Below are 21167 nucleotides of genomic sequence, written 5' to 3'. Positions count from 1 at the left end.
GGGAGTAGATGGGAGTAGAGAGGAGTAGAGGGAGTAGAGTGGTAGGGGGGGGAGTGGAGGGGAGTAGATGGGAGTAGAGAGGGGCAAGGGGAGTGGAGGGGAGGGGGGAATAGATAGGAGTAGAGGGGAGTAGAGAGGAGTAGAGGGCAGTGGAGGGGAGCGGGAGCAGAGGGGAGTAGAGTGAAGTAGAGGGGAGTGGGGGCAAGGGGAGTGGAGGGGAGTAGATGGGAGTAGAGAGGAGTAGAGGGAATAGAGAGGAGTAGAGGGAGTGGAGGGGAGCGGAAGGGAGCAGAGGGGAGTAGAGTGAAGTAGAGGGGTGTGGGGGCAAGGGGAGTGGAGGGGAGTAGATGGGAGTAGAGAGGAGTAGAGGGGAATAGAGTGAAGTAGAGGGGAGTGGGGGGAAGGGGAGTGGAGGGGAGTAGATGGGAGTAGAGAGGAGTAGAGAGGAGTAGAGGGGAATAGAGAGGAGTAGAGGGGAGCAGAAGGGAGCAGAGGGGAGTCGAGAGGAGTAGAGTTTCAACTGTTCTGCCTTACTATTATTCGACCATGCTGGTCACCATCTTGGCCATGTTCTGTTATAATCTCCACCCGGCACAGCCAGAAGAGGACTGGCCACCCCACATATGCTCTCTCTAATTCTGTCTTTCTTTATCTCTCTCGGAGGACCTGAGCCCTAGGACCGTGCCCCAGGACTACCTGACATGATGACTCCTTGCTGTCTCCAGTCCACCTGACTGTGCTGCTGCTCCAGTTTCAACTGTTCTGCCTTATTATTATTCGACCATGCTGGTCATTTATGAACATTTGAACATCTTGGCCATGTTCTGTTATAATCTCCACCCAGTACAGCCAGAAGAGGACTGGCCACCCCACATAGCCTGGTTCCTCTCTAGGTTTCTTCCTCGGTTTTGGCCTTTCTAGGGAGTTTTTCCCAGCCACCGTGCTTCTACACCTGCATTGCTTGCTGTTTGGAGTTTTAGGCTGGGTTTCTGTACAGCACTTTGAGATATCAGCTGATGTACGAAGGGCTATTTAAATAAATTTGATTTGATTTAGAGGGGAGTGGGGGGGAAGGGGAGTGGAGGGGAGTAAACGGGAATAGAGAGGAGTAGAGGGGAATAGAGAGGAGTAGAGGGGAGTAGAAGGGAGTAGAGTGGAATAGAGGATAGTAGAGGGTTAGGGTTAGTCCTAACCCTAACCCTGACCCTAACCCTATCCCTAACCCTAACCCTAACCCTAACCCGACCCCTCAACGGCCCGTTGCCCCCATAATGGCCGCTTGCTATAGCATACCAGCATTTCTAGAAAGTTGGTGGTCACTGACAAAACAAAGCACTGACGTAACATCCTGCACTAGGTGCCCTTTGAACCCCAGGAATAACAGTGTGCAGCTGAAACACAAGCTCCACATGCCCAGGGCAGGCAGGGCAGGCAGGGTGGGACACCTTGCACAATGGGCCCTGAGTTAATGAGTAAACTCTACAGGCCGTGACTGAGCCACACACAGGGAGGTTAAAGGAGAGGAGAGGTTTAAAAGGAACCCTTCTTACTCCATACAACCATGTTTACCCCTACCAGACAGACCAAGGCCTTTACCTCTGATAGAGACAACCAGAGAGGTTAACAACCACTCCCCCACTCTACACTTGCCCCTTCCTTCAGTCCCTTAGTGCGGCACCAGCTGTTCTGTTCTCTCCCTCCTTCCTCTATCTGCTCATCTGAGCAGGTCACTGGTTCCAGCGTGTGGAGTAACCCCACAGACACCAGCTATTGAACAACACACACAGAGACACAGGCACACACACGCACGTACGTATGCATGCACGAACACACACATCACATCTGTCTGTCTAGGGTCAGGTTTCACCCCTTATCCATCTGGACCCCAGGGGAACACCGGAGAAGAGGTTTACAAAGAGAGCTGACACCACACTGGGGAGATATCAATGTATCTCTTCTTTCTCGTGTGTGTCGGCTCCTCTCTCTGTCAGTGTCTCTATTTGCCTAGAAGTCAGTATACATACATGAACTTCGTGTCTGATTCATCCATCTAGTCCTGTTCTCTGTGATTAGCCAGTGTCCCTCTGTGTCAATCTGGGGGGTTACAAAGCCTGTACCCTTCAGCTATTAATGCTAGGAGGGAAAATATATAAGAGGTAATTTCTTCTCCTCAATAAATATAATATACTGAATATTTTTTTTATTTTTTTTATTTCACCTTTATTTAACCAGGTAGGCAAGTTGAGAACAAGTTCTCATTTACAATTTCGACCTGGCCAAGATAAAGCAAAGCAGGTCGACAGATACAACGACACAGAGTTACACATGGAGTAAAACAAACATACAGTCAATAATACAGTATAAACAAGTCTATATACAATGTGAGCAAATTAGGTGAGAAGGGAGGTAAAGGCAAAAAAGGCCATGGTGGCAAAGTAAATACAATATAGCAAGTAAAACACCAGAATGGTAGTTTTGCAATGGAAGAATGTGCAAAGTAGAAATAAAAATAATGGGGTGCAAAGGAGCAAAATAAATAAATTAATTAAATACAGTTGGGAAAGAGGTTGTTATGCAGGTGAATGAGGACCCAAAAGCGACTTGGCGAAAACAGAGTCTTTATTCCAGTAAAGGAAATATGCAATACTCCTAGACAAATCGGAGCGGTAAACAAAGCATAAAAAACTAATTCCACTCGTGGTGACGAGGACAGACTGGAGACTCGACCATAAACTGTAGGTTGCCTCGGGAAGGCACCGACCGTAGCAGACTCAGACACCTGCTCACACGCAGCATCTGAGGGAAACACGACACGACAGGGCGAGACAAAGACACAGCACGGTGAACAATATACAAGGATCCGACAGGACAGAAACGGAAGACAAGGGGAGAAATAGGGACTCTAATCAGAGGGCAAGATACGGAACAGGTGTGAAAAGATTAGATGATTGATTAGGGGAATAGGAACAGCTGGGAGCGGGAACGGAACGATAGAGAGAAGAGAGAGAGAAAAAAGGGAACGAACCTAAAAAGACCAGCAGGGGGAAAACGAACAGAAGGGAAAGCAAAATGACAAGACAATATAAGACAAAACATGACAGAGGTAGTTGTTTGGGCTAAATTATAGGTGGGCTATGTACAGGTGCAGTAATCTGTAAGATGCTCTGACAGTTGGTGCTTAAAGCTAGTGAGGGAGATAAGTGTTTCCAGTTTCAGAGATTGTTGTAGTTCGTTCCAGTCATTGGCAGCAGAGAACTGGAAGGAGAGGCGGCCAAAGAAAGAATTGGTTTTGGGGGTGACTAGAGAGATATACCTGCTGGAGCGTGTGCTACAGGTGGGAGATGCTATGGTGACCAGCGAGCTGAGATAAGGGGGGACTTTACCTAGCAGGGTCTTGTAGATGACATGGAGCCAGTGGGTTTGGCGACGAGTATGAAGCGAGGGCCAGCCAACGAGAGCGTACAGGTCGCAATGGTGGGTAGTATATGGGGCTTTGGTGACAAAACGGATTGCACTGTGATAGACTGCATCCAATTTGTTGAGTAGGGTATTGGAGGCTATTTTGTAAATGACATCGCCAAAGTCGAGGATTGGTAGGACGGTCAGTTTTACAAGGGTATGTTTGGCAGCATGAGTGAAGGATGCTTTGTTGCGAAATAGGAAGCCAATTCTAGATTTAACTTTGGATTGGAGATGTTTGATATGGGTCTGGAAGGAGAGTTTACAGTCTAACCAGACACCTAAGTATTTGTAGCCGTCCAGAGTAGTGATGTTGGACAGGCGGGTAGATGCAGGTAGCGATCGGTTGAAGAGCATGCTTTTACTTGTATTTAAGAGCAATTGGAGGCCACGGAAGGAGAGTTGTATGGCATTGAAGCTTGCCTGGAGGGTTGTTAACACAGTGTCCAAAGAAGGGCCGGAAGTATACAGAATGGTGTCGTCTGCGTAGAGGTGGATCAGGGACTCACCAGCAGCAAGAGCGACCTCATTGATGTATACAGAGAAGAGAGTCGGTCCAAGAATTGAACCCTGTGGCACCCCCATAGAGACTGCCAGAGGTCCGGACAGCAGACCCTCCGATTTGACACACTGAACTCTATCAGATAAGCAGTTGGTGAACCAGGCGAGGCAATCATTTGAGAAACCAAGGCTGTCGAGTCTGCCGATGAGGATGTGGTGGTTGACAGAGTCGAAAGCCTTGGCCAGATCAATGAATACGGCTGCACAGTAATGTTTATTATCGATGGCGGTTAAGATATCGTTTAGGACCTTGAGCATGGCTGAGGTGCACCCATGACCAGCTCTGAAACCAGATTGCATAGCAGAGAAGGTATGGTGAGATTCAAAATGGTCGGTAATCTGTTTGTTGACTTGGCTTTCGAAGACCTTAGAAAGGCATGGTAGGATAGATATAGGTCTGTAGCAGTTTGGGTCAAGAGTGTCCCCCCCTTTGAAGAGGGGGATGACCGCAGCTGCTTTCCAATCTTTGGGAATCTCAGACGACAAGAAAGAGAGGTTGAACAGGCTAGTAATAGGGGTGGCAACAATTTCGGCAGATAATTTTAGAAAGAAAGGGTACAGATTGTCTAGCCCGGCTGATTTGTAGGGGTCCAGATTTTTCAGCTCTTTCAGAACATCAGCTGAATGGATTTGGGAGAAGGAGAAAGGGGGAAGGCTTGGGCGAGTTGCTGTTGGGGGTGCAGTGCTGTTGACCGGGGTAGGAGTAGCCAGGTGGAAAGCATGGCCAGCCGTAGAAAAATGCTTATTGAAATTCTCAATTATGGTGGATTTATCAGTGGTGACAGTGTTTCCTATCTTCAGTGCAGTGGGCAGCTGGGAGGAGGTGTTCTTATTCTCCATGGACTTTACAGTGTCCCAGAACTTTTTTGAGTTAGTGTTGCAGGAAGCAAATTTCTGCTTGAAAAAGCTAGCCTTGGCTTTTCTAACTGCCTGTGTATAACGGTTTCTAGCTTCCCTGAACAGCTGCATATCACGGGGGCTGTAGTCCACCTATCATTGGCAAGTATGTGTATGTGTGTGTGTGTGTATGTGTGCATGTGTGCATGTGCGTGTCACTAAACTTTAAGCCTGTATGTGAGTGTTTGATGTAGAACCAGAATTTAGACATGTTTGTTAACCAGTCGTCTCTGTTCTCTCTATTCTGTCTTTATCCCTGTTTGGCTGTGCCCCGCCCCAGTGAGTGACATACAGGGTTATGTACCCAGTGACGCTGTAGCCCAGCCTGGCCCTGCCTGCTAACCGGAGTTCTGCCTCATTAACCCAGACACACACAGCCCTGCTGCCCTGGTCTGGAACAAAGGGCTTCACAGAGCCTGCCGCTTTCAAAGACTGGGGGTGTCAGAGACCATGGGGGTCAGAGACCATGGGGGTCAGAGACTAAAGGGGGTCAGAAATGGGGGGGGTTGTCAGAGACCAGGGGGGAGGCAGACCCTCTGGTATTACAGCCCTATTGCATACACTCTAACACACACACACACACACACACACACACACACACACACACACACACACACACACACACACACACACACACACACACACACACACACACACACACACACACACACACACACACACACACACACACACACACACACACACACACACACACACACACAGGGCCGGTGGGCAGACAGAGGGAGGCTTTGATGTGTGGCAATGTGGAGGAGAGAGAGAGAAAGGGTGACGTCACCCTCAACTGGAGCCCCAGCACCTCACACAGGAGTAACAGAGCAACGGACACCGCGCCCAGACCAGCAAGACACCCTCCCAGACCTGCGATACCCCCTCCCGAAGGACCTGTACCGGGAGAACCAGAAACTAAAACAAGAAGCTCCCATGCTGAGGTCTGTCCAACACTGGTCCGACCAAGCTGATTCCACACTCCAAGACTGCTTACATCACGTGGACTGGGATATGTTTCGTATTGCGTCAGATAACAACATTGACGAATACGCTGATTCGGTGAGCGAGTTCATTAGAACGTGCGTTGAAGATGTCGTTCCCATAGCAACAATTAAAACATTCCCTAACCAGAAACCGTGGATTGATGGCAGCATTCGCATGAAACTGAAAGCGTGAACCACTGCTTTTAATCAGGGCAAGGTGACTGGTAACATGACCGAATACAAACAGTGCAGCTATTCCCTCCGCAAGGCTATCAAACAAGCTAAGCGTCAGTATAGAGACAAAGTATAATCTCAATTCAACGGCTCAGACACGAGGTATGTGGCAGGGTCTACAGTCAATCACGGACTACAAGAAGAAAACCAGCCCAGTCACGGACCAGGATGTCTTGCTCCCAGGCAGACAAAATAACTTTTTTGTCCACTTTGAGGACAATACAGTGCCACTGACACGGCCTGCAACGAAAACATGCGGACTCTCCTTCACTGCAGCCGAGGTGAGTAAAAAATTTAAACGTGTTAACCCTCGCAAGGCTGCAGGCCCAGACGGCATCCCCAGCCGCGCCCTCAGAGCATGCGCAGACCAGCTGGCCGGTGTGTTTACGGACATATTCAATCAATCCCTATACCAGTCTGCTGTTCCCACATGCTTCAAGAGGGCCACCATTGTTCCTGTTCCCAAGAAAGCTAAGGTAACTGAGCTAAACGACTACCGCCCCGTAGCACTCACTTCCGTCATCATGAAGTGCTTTGAGAGACTAGTCAAGGACCATATCACCTCCACCCTACCTGACACCCTAGACCCACTCCAATTTGCTTACAGCCAAAATAGGTCCACAGACGATGCAATCTCAACCACACTGCACACTGCCCTAACCCATCTGGACAAGCGGAATACCTATGTGAGAATGCTGTTCATCGACTACAGCTCGGCATTCAACACCATAGTACCCTCCAAGCTCGTCATCCTGAGACCCTGGGTCTCGACCCCGCCCTGTGCAACTGTCCTTCTGTAGCTCAGTTGGGAGAGCATGGCGCTTGTAACGCCAGGGTAGTGGGTTCGATCCCCGGGACCACCCATACGTAGAATGTATGCACACATGACTGTAAGTCGCTTTGGATAAAAGCGTCTGCTAAATGGTATATATTATTATTATTATTATATTATAACTGGGTACTGGACTTCCTGACGGGCCGCCCCCAGGTGGTGAGGGTAGGCAACAACATCTCCACCCCGCTGATCCTCAACACTGGGTCGCCACAAGGGTGCGTTCTGAACCCTCTCCTGTACTCCCTGTTCACCCACGACTGCGTGGCCACGCACGCCTCCAACTCAATCATCAAGTTTGCGGACGACACAACAGTGGTAGGCTTGATTACCAACAACGAAGATACGGCCTACAGGGAGGAGGTGAGGGCCCTCGGAGTGTGGTGTCAGGAAAATAACCTCACACTCAACGTCAACAAAACTAAGGAGATGATTGTGGACTTCAGAAAACAGCAGAGGGAACACCCCCCTATCCACATCGATGGAACAGTAGTGGAGAGGGTAGTAAGTTTTAAGTTCCTCGGCATACACATCACAGACAAACTGAATTGGTCCACTCACACAGACATCATCGTGAAGAAGGCGCAGCAGCGCCTCTTCAACCTCAGGAGGCTGAAGAAATTTGGCTTGTCACCAAAAGCACTCACAAACTTCTACAGATGCACATCGAGAGCATCCTGGCGGGCTGTATCACCGCCTGGTACGCAAATGCTCCACGCACAACCGTAAGGCTCTCCAGAGGGTAGTGAGGTCTGCACAACGCATCACCGGGGGCAAACTACCTGCCCTCCAGGACACCTACACCACCCATAAAGATCATCAAGGACAACAACCACCGAGCCACTGCCTGTTCACCCCGCTATCATCCAGAAGGCGAGGTCAGTACAGGTGCATCAAAGCTGGGAACGAGAGACTGAAAAACAGCTTCTATCTCAAGGCCATCAGACTGTTAAACAGCCACCACTAACATTGAGTTGCTGCTGCCAACACACTGACTCAACTCCAGCCACTTTAATAATGGGAATTGATGGGAAATGATGTAAAATATATCACTAGCCACTTTAAACAATGCTACCTAATATAATGTTTACATACCCTACATTATTCATCTCATATGTATACGTATATACTGTACTCTATATCATCTACTGCATCCTTATGTAATACATGTATCACTAGCCACTTTAACTATGCCACTTTGCTTACATACTCATCTCATATGTATATAATGTACTCGATACCATCTACTGTATCTTGCCGATGCTGCTCTGTACCATCACTCATTCATATATCTTTTTGTACATATTCTTTATCCCCTTACACTGTGTATAAGACAGTAGTTTTGGAATTGTTAGTTAGATTACTTGTTGGTTATTACTGCATTGTCGGAACTAGAAGCACAAGCATTTCGCTACACTCGCATTAACATCTGCTAACCATGTGTATGTGACAAATACAATTTTATTAGATTTGATTCGATTTTGAATTACCTCTATTCCTTTGAAATGTTCACTGTTCATTTTGATTAATTATTTATCTTTTGTTTATTATCTATTTTACTTGCTTTGGCAATTTAAACACATTTCCCTTGTCAATAAAGCCTTATGAGTTGAAGGGTATAAACAGAAAGAGGTAAAAGAGAGAGAGAGAAAGAGAGTGTTTGAGAGAGAGAGAAAGATACTGTAAGAGAGAGAGAGAGAGAAGCGAAAGCGAGAGATTGAGAAGCGAGAGAGAACGTAAGAAGCAAGAGAGAGAGAGAGAGAGAGAAGCGAGAGAGAGAACGTAAGAAGCAAGAGAGAGAGAGAGAGAGAAGCGAGAGAGAGAACGTAAGAAGCAAGAGAGAGAGAGAGAGAGAGAAGCGAGAGAGTACGTGAGAAGCAAGAGAGAGAGAAAGAGAAGCGAGAGAGAATGTAAGAAGCAAGAGAGAGAGAGAGAAGCGAGAGAGAGAACGTGAGAAGCAAGAGAGAGAGAGAGAGAGAGAGAGAAGCGAGAGAGAGAGTGAGAAGCGAGGGAGAGTGAGAAGCTAGAGAGAGTGAGAAGAGAAAAAAGGTATGAAGAGAAGAGGCTTTAAGAGAGAGAGGAAGGGGGAATTGAGTCAGTGATCCCAATTTCAGAAGCCAGGGTTCTCCCTGACTCCACTCACATGGGTCACCTGACCCCTGACCCCATAATACCCCATTCATTAAACACTCCTCTCCTCTGACTGAGAACATGCACATCACTGCCGCTACGCAGGGCAGGTTACTACAGCACACAAGGGCGGGTGACTCTCTCTCTCTCTGTTTTTATCCTAATCTCTCTCTTTCCCTTCCTTTCTCTTTCTCTCTCTCACATATATCTCTGTCTCTACCTATTCACTTCTCTCATCTTCTTTATTCTCTCTCTCTGTCTGTCTGTCTTCATCCTTCTATACTATACATACTGCCTATATCTCTCTACCCCCCACCCCCTTCTACCTCTCTCTCTCTCTCTCTCTCTCTCTCTCTCTCTCTCTCTCTCTCTCTCTCTCTCTCTCTCTCTCTCTCTCTCTCTCTCTCTCTCTATCTCACTCTCAGAGTGGCTGGCCGGTGGTAAGAGAGTGGCACCCTGACAGTCAGGGGTTTAGTACAATAGAGCTCTGTGAGAACCAGGATAGAGAAACCATCCAGGAAATTCCTTCCTTGAATAATGTTAATGACTAAGAATAACACGGTGCACAGTGGCAGGGTGCTCCCATAATTAAGCACTTTACAGTAGAGGGAAATTATTTTGAGCAGTAAAAAAAATGAATGAAATCCAAAGCATACCCTTGGACAGTTTTGCTGGCTAATTATTTTGCCATTACACAATGCCATTCTACTTAGCAAGTCCGGAATGAATCCCATGTATTACCAGACAACATTTCACGTTAACATTTGGCTAGGACTGCAGGTTAAGCAGTCTAGCAGAAAGCCGAAGACATTGAAATAGATCTGTCCTCATCCTTTGTGACCTGTTTACTGTGTGAAGTGCGTACAGAATATGACTTTGATTCTTAACGAGCTAAGCTGCTGGGTGCCTCGGCTACATTGGGCTGAGAATCACCGTGCTTTTACACCTGCATTGTTTGCTGTTTGGGGTTTTAGGCTGGGTTTCTGTACAGCACTTTGAGATATCAGCTGATGTACGAAGGGCTATATAAATACATTTGATTTGATTTGATTTGAAAACGGAGCACATTTGTGAGAGGCAGAGAGACAGGACCAAGACAGTCCTGGCTCAGCCATAAAATGAAATTAGTCTCTTTGTTTCTCTGGGAAGAAAACAGGACAGATAGAAAAACAGATAGTGAAAGAGGAAAAGAGAGAGAACTTGTTTTAAAGACAACTCTTCTTTCTTTCCTGCCCTGGTTCAGGCCAATTCCTGCAGAGACACACACTGCACTATAATTAGGGGTCAAGAGTGAGATCACTGTGTGTGTGTGTGTGTGTGTGTGTGTGTGTGTGTGTGTGTGTGTGTGTGTGTGTGTGTGTGTGTGTGTGTGTGTGTGTGTGTGTGTGTGTGTGTGTGTGTGTGTGTGTGTGTGTGTGTGTGTGTGTGTGTGTGTGTGTGTGTGTGTGTCTCAGGTGATATTAGGACCTCACAGTCGGCTGACTTATGAGCTTATGGAGTCACACTGTCTATGGCATAGCCCACCTTTTCTCCGAATGTCCTATTCGCACGGGACTAGTATTACTAGAGAACATTGATTATGTCATTATTATGTCATTATTACCCCGTTATTCCAGCAGCCTTCTGTAATTGTTAATTTTTTTCAATACATGTACAGTAATGATGGAAGCCTGGAGGTTTTTATTCTAGTAGTGAAGATATTCAGGTCGATAACAGGGCATCACTGTTAACTCGAGCTTGTTTCCCAATTTTCTTTATCATACCAAACCATGTTTTGTAAAGTGTCGCCATTATATTTGAATTGAGGAATATTTTAGCGATCCGCAGTATACGTCATAAAAGCTTCGACTGTAAAAAAACATTTAGGCCCTTCATGTATAGGCTATGAGCAGCACATCATAAAATGTATCAAATCAGTTATTCTTTTCTTGCTCAAACCGTGAGCAACACCTGTCAAACTCGGAAATTTCTTTCAAAACACAGGGATTGGCATGGAATTTCGATTGGCATGGGACTAGTGTTACCAGAGGAGTTTGGAGTTTTGCCAAAAAACTATAAATGATTCTGACTGGAATTGTTACTCTCCTGCCATATAAAAATGACTGACATGGCAGATACGGACAGGACTAAAATTACAGAAGTGGTGTTTTGTGCTCGTGCACATAATTACATTACCTGATCTCCAAATTACATTTTTATTTTATTTAACTAGGCAAGTCAGTTAAGAAAAAAAACGTATTTACAATGACGGCCTCGGAACAGTGGGTTAACTACCTTGCTCAGGGGCAGAACAACAGATTTATACTAGCCGAACGCTTTAACCACTAGGCTGTCGCTACCTGTCGCTTCCTGCCGCCCCCAACATCACCTGACCTCCCCAGTAAAACTAATCCCGGCCGAATAGGACTTAAGACAAATGCAGACAGAAGACCAAAACCTCACCTACATATTTTATGAAAAAGAAAGGAGAGAAAGAGAGAGAGGACAAACAGCTGGTTTCATCCTTCTCAGTGCATTCAGACACCCACGTCAATCAGTGATGCTTGGTGTAGTCTGTCTGTGTCATTATTTAAACACAACCAACACACCACAGAGCAAACACCCAGGAGACCAGATAATGACACTGCCTAACACACACACACACACACACACACACACACACACACACACACACACACACACACACACACACACACACACACACACACACACACACACACACACACACACACACACACACACACACACACACACACACACACACACACACACACACACACACACACACACACACACACACACACACACAGATTAATGTAGGCACACGTCCACATTCAGAGACACACACATGCTGACGCCAGGGTCACCATGTGATGTTGAGAAAAGGGAGGAAACGGAAGAGAGAGAAAGAGGAGGGAAAATACAATGAAAGCATTTATCTTGGGCCCTAATGTGATCCTACTTCTTTCCTTTGCTCATACTGTCTTTTCCTCACCTCTTTTCTCTCCAGCATACACGCACGCACGCACGCACGCACGCACGCACGCACGCACGCACGCACACACACACACACACACACACACAGTTCTTTAGGTGAAACAGGAGCCAGTTGTGCATTATGAATGGGGCTCGTTGTCGGTCTCCTCCAGCTGTGTAATCATACTGATTAGGGATTTATGTTATCCAGAGCTCCACACATTCACACACAGATCCTGCGCACGCACAAATGTGCACGAACACACAAGCACATCCACGAACATGCATTATGTGAATACACACACTCACATAGAGACACACATTTAGCTTGAAGTGAGAGAGCTAGATGTGCAAAGTGTATATTTGGGTGGTCTGAGTGGCCTAAGGAGTTTGTAGGGTGTGTCAGTGGAACCCTACCCTGTCTGCACCCACCTACAGCCAGAGGAAGGAGCGTTCAGGCCCCAGGTCAGAACAATGGAGAGGATTGGACAGTCACACACATTCACCATCCAACACAAACAACCCAGTCAACCAAACCTTTATTTCACTGACATACAGCACACTGTAGTTACTAACACTTCCGCTCTATGTGAGTGGGTGAAAGGCAAAAGGAGGATTGGGAAATCAGAGTGTGAGATGTGTCCGGATATACTGTGGCTTTAACTGGGTGGTGATAATGAATGAGAGTAGTGAATGAAAGTGACCTTTCACAGCTGGTTTATTACATCCTCAGAGTCACAGGAACCAATGTACTGTCTGCCTCTGTGAGATACTGTATATCAGAATAAACATGAGAGTTTAAAACCTCTAAATAAAGTATTTTGATGGTAGCAGTGGCTGTTACTCACATTGATGTCCTTTCCTGCCCAGTTACACTCCTCCCTCCAGTCCACCGGGGCTGGCCAGTAGATCTGAAATGCACAGGTCAGAGGTCAGAGGAGGCAGCAGGATGGAGGTAGGTCTGGGGTCGTGACCTCAAGCAGGGACAGGCCTGTCTGCCACCCTGAGGGACATTTCTGAGGGAGCGCCTCTCTTCTCTCCTCCTTTCTATCACTCCCCCTCTCTTCCTCTCTTCCTCTCTTCCTGGCCCCCACACCATGATAGAGCTGAGAATCCACAAGTCACACAGTAGAAAAGCACACGACCACGAGCGAAAACAGCTTTAACGACAAGAGAACCACTAGTGCGAAAACAAGCTGTAAATCATATCTCACCAAACCACAAACAGAGTCAAACAATCTGCTCAGCACTCAGATTTCACACAGTCTGCAAGAACCTACAGACCCTGTAAAGTGTAGGGTTATAGGGTGCATGTTAGGTTGGTTATAGGGTATGGGTTAGTGAGTTATGTGTGTGTGTGTGTGTGTGTGTGTGTGCATGCGTGCGTGCGTGCGTGCATGCGTGTGTGTGCGTGCGTGCGTCCTCACAAGGATAGTAAAACAATAAAACAAATTAAGGTGGGGACATTTCAACGGTCCTCACAAGTAATAGGCACATTTTAGGTTTACAATTAGGGTTAGAATCAGTGTTAGGGTTAAGGATTAGGAGTTCAGTTTAGGGTTAGGGGTTTGTGATTAGGGTATAGGGTTAGGGGTTTGTGATTAGGGTTATGGTTAGGGGTTAGGGGTTTGTGATTAGGGTATAGGGTTATGGTTTAGGGTTAGGGGCTTGTGATTAGGGTATAGGGTTATGGTTAGGGGTTTGTGATTAGGGTTTAGGGTTATGGTTAGGGGTTTGTGATTAGGGTATAGGGTTATGGTTTAGGGTTAGGGGCTTGTGATTAGGGTATAGGGTTATGGTTAGGGGATTGTGATTAGGGTATATGTCATGTTTTGTCATTAATTATCATGTCTTGTCCCTGTGCTTCCCCTTCTATTCGTTTCCCTCTGCTGGTCTTATTAGGTTCTTTCCCTCTTTCTATCCCTCTCTCTCCCCCTCCCTCTCTCACTCTCTCGCTCTCTCTTCTCTCTATCGTTCCGTTCCTGCTCCCAGCTGTTCCTATTCCCCTAATCAATCATTTAGTCTTCCCACACCTGTTCCCGATCCTTTTCCCTGATTAGAGTCCCTATTTCTCTCCTTGTTTTCCGTTCCTGCCCCGTCGGATCCTCATCTATAATTCACCGTGCTGTGTCTATGTTTTGCCCTGTCGTGTCGTGTTTCTCTCAGATGCTGCGTGGTGAGCAGGTGTCTGAGTCTGCTAGGTTCAAGTGCCTTCCCGAGGCAACCTGCAGTTCTCGATCAAGTCTCCAGTCTGTTCTCGTCTTTACGAGTAGTATTATGCTTTTTGTTTTGTAAAGTTTCTTACTGGATTAAAAACTCTGTTTTCGCCAAGTCGCTTTTGGGTCCTCATTCACCTGCATAACAGAAGGATCCGACCAAGGAATGGACCCAGCGACTACAGAGGCTCGTAACACTGCCGTCAAGATCCAAGGAGCCATGCTCGGCAGACACGAGCAGGAATTGTCTGCTGCTCGCCATGCCGTGGAGAACCTGGCCGCTCAGGTTTCCGACCTCTCTGGACAGTTCCAGAGTCTTCGTCTCGTGCCACCTGTTACTTCCTGGCCTGCCGAGCCTCCGGAACCTAGGGTTAATAACCCACCTTGCTACTCCGGGCAGCCCACGGAGTGCCGCTCCTTTCTCACCCAGTGTGATATTGTGTTCTCTCTCCAACCCAACACATACTCTAGTGAGAGAGCTCGGGTTGCTTACGTCATTTCACTCCTTACTGGCCGGGCCCGAGAGTGGGGCACAGCTATCTGGGAGGCAAGGGCTGATTGTTCTAACAATTACCAGAACTTTAAAGAGGAGATGATTCGGGTTTTTGACCGTTCAGTTTTTGGTGGGGAGGCTTCTAGGGCCCTGGCTTCCCTATGCCAAGGTGATCGATCCATAACGGATTACTCTATTGAGTTTCGTACTCTTGCTGCCTCTAGTGACTGGAACGAGCCGGCGCTGCTCGCTCGTTTTCTGGAGGGACTCCACACAGTGGTCAAAGATGAGATTCTCTCTCGGGAGGTTCCTTCCAGTGTGGACTCTTTGATTGCTCTCGCCATCCGTATAGAACGACGGGTAGATCTTCGTCACCAGGCTCGTGGAAGAGAGCTCGCATCAACGGTGTTTCCCTGCTCCGCATCGCAACCATCTCCCTCCTCTAGCTCTGAGACTGAGCCCATGCAGCTGGGAGGGATTCGCATCTCGACTAAGGAGAGGGAACGGAGGATCACCAACCGCCTGTGCCTCTATTGCGGATTTGATGGACATTTTGTTTATTCATGTCCAGTAAGAGGCCAGAGCCCATCAGTAAGCGGAGGGCTACTGGTGAGCGCTACTACTCAGGTCTCTTCATCTAGATCCTGTACTACTATGTCGGTCCATCTACGCTGGACCGGTTCGGGTGCTACATGCAGTGCCTTGATTGACTCTGGGGCTGAGGGTTGTTTCATGGACGAAGCATGGGTTCGGAAACATAACATTCCTTTCAGACAGTTAGACAAGCCTACGCCCATGTTTGCCTTAGATGGTAGTCATCTTCCCAGTATCAGATTTGAGACACTACCTTTAACTCTCACAGTATCTGGTAACCACAGTGAGACTATTTCTTTTTTGATTTTTCGTTCACCTTTTACACCAGTTGTTTTGGGTCATCCCTGGCTAGTATGTCATAATCCTTCTATTAATTGGTCTTGTAATTCTATCCTATCCTGGAACGTATCTTGTCATGTGAAGTGCTTAATGTCTGCCATCCCTCCCATTTCTTCTGTCCCCACTTCTCAGGAGGAACCTGGCGATTTGACAGGAGTGCCGGAGGAATATCATGATCTGCGCACGGTCTTCAGTCGGTCCCGAGCCAACTCTCTTCCTCCTCACCGGTCGTATGATTGTAGTATTGATCTCCTTCCGGGGACCACTCCTCCTCGGGGTAGACTATACTCTCTGTCGGCTCCCGAACGTAAGGCTCTCGAGGATTATTTATCTGTGTCTCTTGACGCCGGTACCATAGTGCCTTCTTCCTCTCCAGTTCTTTTGTTAAGAAGAAGGACGGTACTCTGCGCCCCTGCGTGGAATTATCGTGTTCTTCAGCTCACTTATTGTCATCAGAAGTGCTCTTTTCATGTCTCCTCCGTTAGCGCTTTTGGTTCCGGCCGACTGAGGCATTCAGACACGGATTCGCGCTAAGGTGCTGTCAGTGATTGGCCCAGACTTCAAGGTCACGTGTCGGTTGCAGCGCTTTTTAGGTTTCGCTAATCAGACGGCTTTCATTCCTTTCTCGACCATGGTCTCACTTCTGTCAAGACGTGTTTTAAGTGGTCCGGTTCCTTTGCCCAGGGAAGACTTTTGATCTTCTAAAAGAACGTTTTACGGTATGTCGATACTCTTAAGATCAACCGTTATCCGCTTATGTCATCAGCCTTCGAGATTCTGCAGGAGCCAGGTGCTTTACTAAGTTGGACCTTCGTAACGCTTACCATCTCGTGCGCATCAGAGAGGGGGACGAGTGGAAAACGGCGTTTAACACCCGTTAGGGCATTTTGAGTACCGGGTTCTGCCGTTTGGTCTCGCCAATGCGCCAGCTGTTTTTCAGGCATTAGTTAATGATGTTCTGAGAGACATGCTGAACATCTTTGTTTTTGTCTATCTTGACGATATCCTGATTTTTTCACCGTCACTCGAGATTCATGTTCAGCACGTTCGACGTGTTCTACAGCGCCTTTTAGAGAATTGTCTCTACGTAAAGGCTGAGAAGTGCTCTTTTCATGTCTCCTCCGTTACTTTTCTCGGTTCCGTTATTTCCGCTGAAGGCATTCAGATGGATTCCGCTAAGGTCCAAGCTGTCAGTGATTGGCCCGAAAGGTCACGTGTCGAGTTGCAGCGCTTTTTAGGTTTCGCTAATTTCTATCGATTCGTACAAGTTGCTGCCCCTCTCACAGCTCTTACTTCTGTCAAGACGTGTTTTAAGTGGTCCGGTTCCGCCCAGGGAGCTTTTGATCTTCTAAAAGAACGTTTTACGTCCGCTCCTATCCTCGTTACTCCTGACGTCACTAGACAATTCATTGTCGAGGTTGACGCTTCAGAGGTAGGCGTGGGAGCCATTCTATCCCAGCGCTTCCAGTCTGACGATAAGGTTCATCCTTGCGCTTATTTTTCTCATCGCCTGTCGCCATCTGAGCGCAACTATGATGTGGGTAACCGTGAACTGCTCGCCATCCGCTTAGCCCTAGGCGAATGGCGACAGTGGTTGGAGGGGCGACTTCCTTTTGTCGTTTGGACAGACCATAAGAACCTTGAGTACATCCGTTCTGCCAAACGACTTAATGCCCGTCAAGCTCGTTGGGCGTTGTTTTTCGCTCGTTTCGAGTTTGTGATTTCTTACCGTCCGGGTAGCAAGAACACCAAGCCTGATGCCTTATCCCGTCTGTTTAGTTCTTCTGTGGCTTCTACTGATCCCGAGGGATTCTTCCTTATGGGCGTGTTGTCGGGTTGACAGTCTGGGGAATTGAAAGACAGGTTAAGCAAGCACTCACGCACACTGCGTCGCCGCGCGCTGTCCTAGTAACCTCCTTTTCGTTCCTGTTTCCACTCGTCTGGCTGTTCTTCAGTGGGCTCACTCTGCCAAGTTAGCTGGTCATCCCGGTGTTCGAGGCACTCTTGCGTCTATTCGCCAGCGGGTGGCCGACTCAGGAGCGTGACACGCGCCGTTTCGTGGCTGCTTGTTCGGACTGCGCGCAGACTAAGTCGGGTAACTCTCCTCCTGCCGGTCGTCTCAGACCGCTCCCCATTCCTTCTCGACCATGGTCTCACATCGCCCTAGACTTCATTACCGGTCTGCCTTTGTCTGCCGGGAAGACTGTGATTCTTACGGTTGTCGATAGGTTCTCTAAGGCGGCACATTTCATTCCCCTCGCTAAACTTCCTTCCGCTAAGGACGGCACAAATCATTATCGAGAATGTGTTTAGAATTCATGGCCTCCCGTTAGACGCCGTTTCAGACAGAGGCCCGCAATTCACGTCACAGTTTTGGAGGGAGTTCTGTCGTTTGATTGGTGCGTCCGTCAGTCTCTCTTCCGGGTTTCATCCCCAGTCTAACGGTGCGGGGCAGAATACCAGAGATCCCAGCTTGTGTGTTGTGAGCGCACCTGGAGGAGGGTGAGGTCTTTTAAGAGTCCACTCGCAACCTTCCTCTTACGACAGCTTCTCGTAAGTTGACTCCGCGGTTCATTGGTCCGTTCCGTGTCTCCCAGGTCGTCAATCCTGTCGCTGTGCGACTGCGCTTCTTCCGCGACATCTTCGGGTTTCATCCCCAGTCGTCCATCCTGTCTTCCATGTCTCCTGTGTCACAACTCGCCCTTTCTGCTACCGCACCCCGTTCGTTCTCATCCCAGCTCCCCAGCGTTCCCCGCCCGTCCTTGTCCAACGTTGTGAGCGCACCTGGAGGAGGGTGAGGTCTGCACCTACAGGGCACAGACTTACAAGGGATTAAGAGTCCAAGATCATGGACATGCGTTCTCGGGACTCCGGGTCATTGGTCCAATACTTCCCAGGTGGATTGGGAGGGTTACGGTCCATCCTGATGTCTCCTGAGAGGCACCCCCCGGGTTCCCTCCCCCCTCCCGTCCTCGGGACGTGCATGGACCGTTCGCGGGGTTATTGATGATTTCCTCCGTTGCCTGGACCGTTCGCTTAGATGATTTCCTCCGTTCCCTCCTCGAGTGCGCCAGGAGGCGCTCGGTGAGTGGGGGGTACTGTCATGTTTTGTCATTAATTATCATGTCTTGTCCCTGTGCTTCCCCTTCTATTCGTTTCCCTCTGCTGGTCTTATTAGGTTCTTTCCCTCTTTCTATCCCTCTCTCTCCCCCTCCCTCTCTCACTCTCTCGCTCTCTCTTCTCTCTATCGTTCCGTTCCTGCTCCCAGCTGTTCCTATTCCCCTAATCAATCATTTAGTCTTCCCACACCTGTTCCCGATCCTTTTCCCTGATTAGAGTCCCTATTTCTCTCCTTGCTTTCCGTTCCTGCCCCGTCGGATCCTCATCTATAATTCACCGTGCTGTGTCTATGTTTTGCCCTGTCGTGTCGTGTTTCCCTCAGATGCTGCGTGGTGAGCAGGTGTCTGAGTCTGCTAGGTTCAAGTGCCTTCCCGAGGCAACCTGCAGTTCTCGATCAAGTCTCCAGTCTGTTCTCGTCTTTACGAGTAGTATTATGCTTTTTGTTTTGTAAAGTTTCTTACTGGATTAAAAACTCTGTTTTCGCCAAGTCGCTTTTGGGTCCTCATTCACCTGCATAACAGTATAGGGTTATGGTTAGGGGATTGTGATTAGGGTATAGGGTTATGGTTAGGGGATTGTGATTAGGGTATAGGGTTATGGTTAGGGGATTGTGATTAGGGTATAGGGTTATGGTTAGGGGTTTGTGATTAGGGTATAGGGTTATGGTTAGGGGATTGTGATTAGGGTATAGGGTTATGGTTAGGGGATTGTGATTAGGGTATAGGGTTATGGTTAGGGGATTGTGATTAAGTCGCTCTGGATAAGAGCGTCTGCTAAATGACTTAAATGTAAATGTAAATTAGGGTATAGGGTTATGGTTAGGGGATTGTGATTAGGGTATAGGGTTATGGTTAGGGGTTTGTGATTAGGGTATAGGGTTATGGTTAGGGGTTTGTGATTAGGGTATAGGGTTATGGTTAGGGGATTGTGATTAGGGTATAGGGTTATGGTTAGGGGATTGTGATTAGGGTATAGGGTTATGGTTAGGGGATTGTGATTAGGGTATAGGGTTATGGTTAGGGGTTTGTGATTAGGGTATAGGGTTATGGTTAGGGGTTTGTGATTAGGGTATAGGGTTATGGTTAGGGGTTAGGGAAAACTGGATTTTGAATGGGAGTCAATTGTTTGGTCCCCACAAGGATAGTAAAACAAACGTATGTGTGTGTGCATCTGTCTGAACGCGTGTGCATGTGTGTGAGAGAGGTGTTGACAGGTAATCAGAGATTGTGTGACCCCCAAATCGCCATGGTAACCCTTGATCCCCATGTCTGCTCCGAGAGGATAAGAGTGAGATGAGATCCATCAGTCTGTCAGCACAACTGTGACACGCTAGAGCACCACTAATTCACCATGACATAGCAGAGTGTTGTCTTATCTCTACGATTATCTACCATAACAAAGATATCTGTGTGTCCAAACCTGGGTCATCTTCTCTTAACATCACATTCTTTACCAAATGGATCATTGGACCATTTGAATGTATGTCAAATGACACACAGGAAATATCAATGTAAAATTACTTTTTCAGTTTCATGAAAATGTCAGATTTATGATATTCACTAACATTAGTGTAAACATTTTGACATAGCATGGGGTAGATTGGTCATTGATTGATTGATTAATGGATGACAGGCAGACTGACCTTGTGCTCCTGCTTGGCGATGTTATCCAGGCTGAGTGACAAGAGGAAGTTGCGTGCGCCCACAAACAGCCGTCCTCTCTCCTCATCCAATAAAAGAGCGCTGAAACAGCACGAGCGCTCCAGCTCGAACCGCCGCACGCCATGGAACTGCTGCAGCTCTGAAACACAACACACACAGTGGATCATACAGACATTACATTGAACTCTCCTAGTCAAAAGGGCCCTGAAATGTAAACTTTTTCATCAGAGCAAATAGGTGTTTTACTCTCTGCTTATGTCGATAAATGGGTCCCTATTTGATGGTTATGACGTTTTTTACAAGGCCATACAACTGGAAGTGGTTGTTTAGGGTCAGGGGTCAGTCCAGGGCAGTGGTTCCACTCCTCAGAATGGCACGGGAGGTTGGTGGCACCTTAATTGGGAAGGACCGGCTCGTGGCAATGGCTGGAGCGGAATTTTGGAATGGTATTAAATACATCCAACACATGGTTTACGTCATTCCATTTGCTCTGTTCCATCCATTACTATGAGCCGTCCTCCCCTCAGCAGCCTGGTCTCTGTTACAGCTTTGGAATCAGCTGTCTCAGCAGGGCTTCTAAGATCTGGAGAATTGAAGCCTCCTCTCTCTTCTCTTCTCATAATATAATAATACAAATATATGCCATTTAGCAGACACTTTTAT

The 21167-nt window shown here is 47.6% G+C and overlaps 1 protein-coding gene across 2 annotated transcripts in view; it reads right to left on the bottom strand.

The window, feature by feature from the left end:
* Positions 1–21167, bottom strand: part of LOC124045741 (semaphorin-3B-like) — a 115313-nt gene that overhangs the window by 21762 nt on the left and 72384 nt on the right. For both annotated transcript variants that reach the window (XM_046365316.1, XM_046365317.1), the window contains exons 3-4: positions 20486–20643; positions 12930–12992 (exon numbers count right to left, since the gene is read on the bottom strand). In XM_046365316.1, coding sequence (XP_046221272.1) covers positions 12930–12992; positions 20486–20643 — 221 coding nt within the window. The remainder of the gene's footprint in view (positions 1–12929; positions 12993–20485; positions 20644–21167) is intronic.

The sequence above is a fragment of the Oncorhynchus gorbuscha genome, linkage group LG10, assembly GCF_021184085.1.
Source record: "Oncorhynchus gorbuscha isolate QuinsamMale2020 ecotype Even-year linkage group LG10, OgorEven_v1.0, whole genome shotgun sequence".
Lineage (NCBI taxonomy): Eukaryota > Metazoa > Chordata > Actinopteri > Salmoniformes > Salmonidae > Oncorhynchus > Oncorhynchus gorbuscha.
This window is presented reverse-complemented; position numbering and strand designations above follow the sequence as displayed.